Genomic DNA, 2764 nt, shown 5'->3' on the forward strand with positions numbered 1-2764 from the left:
GGGGTATAGAAATATGCTAGGATGGAAATAATGTTAGGTTGCACTAAACTATGTTGAAGGTGAAACGGTTGATAACACAAACAAAATGGGATGGGGTGTTTCAATCGAAAATGCAGTATTTAAGCATGCTGAGAACAACCACGGGCTTGTCTAAATGTCTGTATCATATACTTAAATTTCAGTTACCTTCGATACAGTAATTTGCTGCACTGTATAGTTCAGTATGACCTCCTCTGTGATTGGACGGGTTTATATGAATATTCCAAAGACCCGGAAGTGGGGCGTTACTGCTGTGTTGCTGTCGAGTCACCTCTGTAAGGATGGAGAAAAACGAACTGCTATCATGCTGATTAATGAAGGATCCTGACAAGCGAGCATCACAAACAGACATATTTAGACTAAAGCCGTTTCTCTTAAACTGCTGCATCGTTTCTGTAACGCTTTGCCAAAATGATGGAAGAAATCGACAGATTCCAAGTGCCTTCGGTCAACGGGGAGACACAGCCTCTGGTAAGAGAGGAAAGACAAAAACACATCTTATGCAAACCGTTGTTTATTGAATAGGCGACCATTTTTATCTCATCAGTGTAATTTGTCGTGACAGCTATGTCACGCTAACCGGTAGCACACAAGCTGGATCTATGGAATGGGTGTAGATTGATTATCTAGGGATAGCAGCCCCATCTTTCTCTATTGAATAGTTACATAAATAATATCCTACATAAAACATTTAAATAATACACAACCCTTCACATTGTTATATCATAGTGGGCCAATAAAACTACGCACTTGACTATAATTATGATTTTCTTTAAATGTACGTTATTATGCGCTTGTTTACAAAGCTTACTGTTTTCACGTGTCGTCACTGAGTGACGTGTTATTAGGTCCAGGATGACTGTATGAGCTATGAGCCCGAATGGTAGTGTGAATGGGAGCTCTGTGTCCAAACGGTACTGCAGATAGCAACCCTGATGATGAAGGCTAGCACAAGCAGGCCTGTAGTAAGTTAATTATTTCTTCTTCCATGATTTATCATATGACAGTTTGCTAGTAAAAATAGAATAGATGCTTCAATAGTCATGACATCTGTGTTTTCTGTGCTTCACTGTTTACAATATAAGGACAGAGTTTTTTGTTTGTTTGCTTTTTTTTTAATGACGTTATAATACAGGCCCATCCTGCAGACAGTTCAAAATGTGAAATAATCTAACCACCAATAAACAATTGATCCAGTTCACTTATTCCCTACATTTCAAATTAACACAAGCTGCTGTTTCATCAGTACACCCTGTTATTACCACTGATTATTCTGATATGTCAGCCTAATCCTTTGCACTTCAAACAAAGCAGACACAGCTGTCCCTTTTACAAATGCTTGCCTTGGGGATCTAAGCAAAAGCAGCTAACTCTGAGTTCTACTCTTCATGCTGTGCCTGAGCTTCCCCAGCCTTATACTATCCCTGAGGCTAAGCTTCAACAGAAATCACAGAAGAACATACTTTTTCTGGCACAGAAAATCCCCTTTTCTATCCAGCACCAATTGCGCTTTCCTCATAAAGATTTGGTCAGTCTGCTCTCATGTTTCTTCCACTGAGATTTGTGTGGAATTGAATCCAGTACCAGAGATACTTGGACTGTGGCTGCTGTGTGTCAGTGGTCAGCTTTTGCCCTAAAACTCTCAAAACCATATTGTTTATCACCTTATGTGTTATCACACCTGAGTCAAACAACACTAAGTCTCTTCAATGTTGCCCTTTTATCTTGTACAGCTCCAGCCTCTGAAACAGTCCCTTACTTTAACATTTACACCATATCTGATTGTGTCAGGATCACAGCTGCTGTGGTGCTCATGGCTGTGCATTTGAATGCTAATAACTTCATTGTGATTCCTAAACCACAATAATGCACTTGGCACCTGCCTCCTGATTGAGAATGAATTTCACATAAATAAAACAGCTTTATATGGGGTTCTAAGAGACTAGAATCATTGTCTTCTCAGTGAAAAGGTATTTCCAGTTTATTGAAAATGCCCTATTTAGTTTTTATTATGGACAGCTGCGAATTATTACTGTAGGCTAAATCTAATTATGACAGACACTGAGACTGCAAATTTGTGCAGTTGCTATAGTCATAAGCCGTTCCTGGTAGGCTAGTGGTTAAGGCGCTGCGTCCCGGGTTCGAATCAGGGTTGTGTCAGGAAGGGCATCTGGCGTAAAACACGTGCCAAATGTCAACATGCGAGTCGTCAGTGTGACGGTTCGCTGTGGCGACCCCTACAAGGGAAAAGTCGAAAGTGACTTTCTTTCTATAGTCATAAGCACAGTATGCACCTGTTTTAATGGTCACCTGAGGCATCAGTCTTCACTGCTGTAGGCCGGTGGGAGGACATGATGTATAATCCTACCAGTAGTCTGGTGTCTGTGCTGTGTCAGCAGCAACCTTAGAGTTGCTAACTGGAGGACAGGCTGGTGTTTTACTTTTAATACATAAAAATCAATGTGTTGTCCTAAATGTCATAGGTCGGGTCTCAAGTGTTTGTGAGTGACTGTCAGCAGTCAGCACAAGGCTTCGGGTATAGTTGACTTCATATGCATTACTTTGCCCAAAAATAAGCTAATGATACCATGGATCGGTAAGAACTTCTGTCTCACTTAGGAACCTTTGGTAGCATTTCTTTAGGAAAAATCATGTCTGAAAAGGTGTTTTAACTTGTTTATCGTCAGCTACCCACCTCGTGCTATCTGTAATTGCAGATCAGCAG

At 40.7% G+C, this 2764-nt stretch overlaps 1 protein-coding gene across 2 annotated transcripts in view; it reads left to right on the forward strand.

Moving 5' to 3' along the window:
• Positions 1–252: 252 nt before the first annotated feature.
• The window catches only part of fam219aa (family with sequence similarity 219 member Aa), an 8997-nt gene continuing 6485 nt past the window's right edge, over positions 253–2764 (forward strand). The window contains exon 1 of one of the 2 annotated variants that reach the window (XM_020592627.1): positions 253–510. In XM_020592627.1, coding sequence (XP_020448283.1) covers positions 451–510 — 60 coding nt within the window. In that variant the 5' untranslated portion in view covers positions 253–450. The remainder of the gene's footprint in view (positions 511–2764) is intronic. The other variant, XM_020592628.1, reaches the window with a different exon arrangement.

The sequence above is a fragment of the Monopterus albus genome, unplaced genomic scaffold (assembly GCF_001952655.1).
Source record: "Monopterus albus unplaced genomic scaffold, M_albus_1.0 scaffold18.1, whole genome shotgun sequence".
Lineage (NCBI taxonomy): Eukaryota > Metazoa > Chordata > Actinopteri > Synbranchiformes > Synbranchidae > Monopterus > Monopterus albus.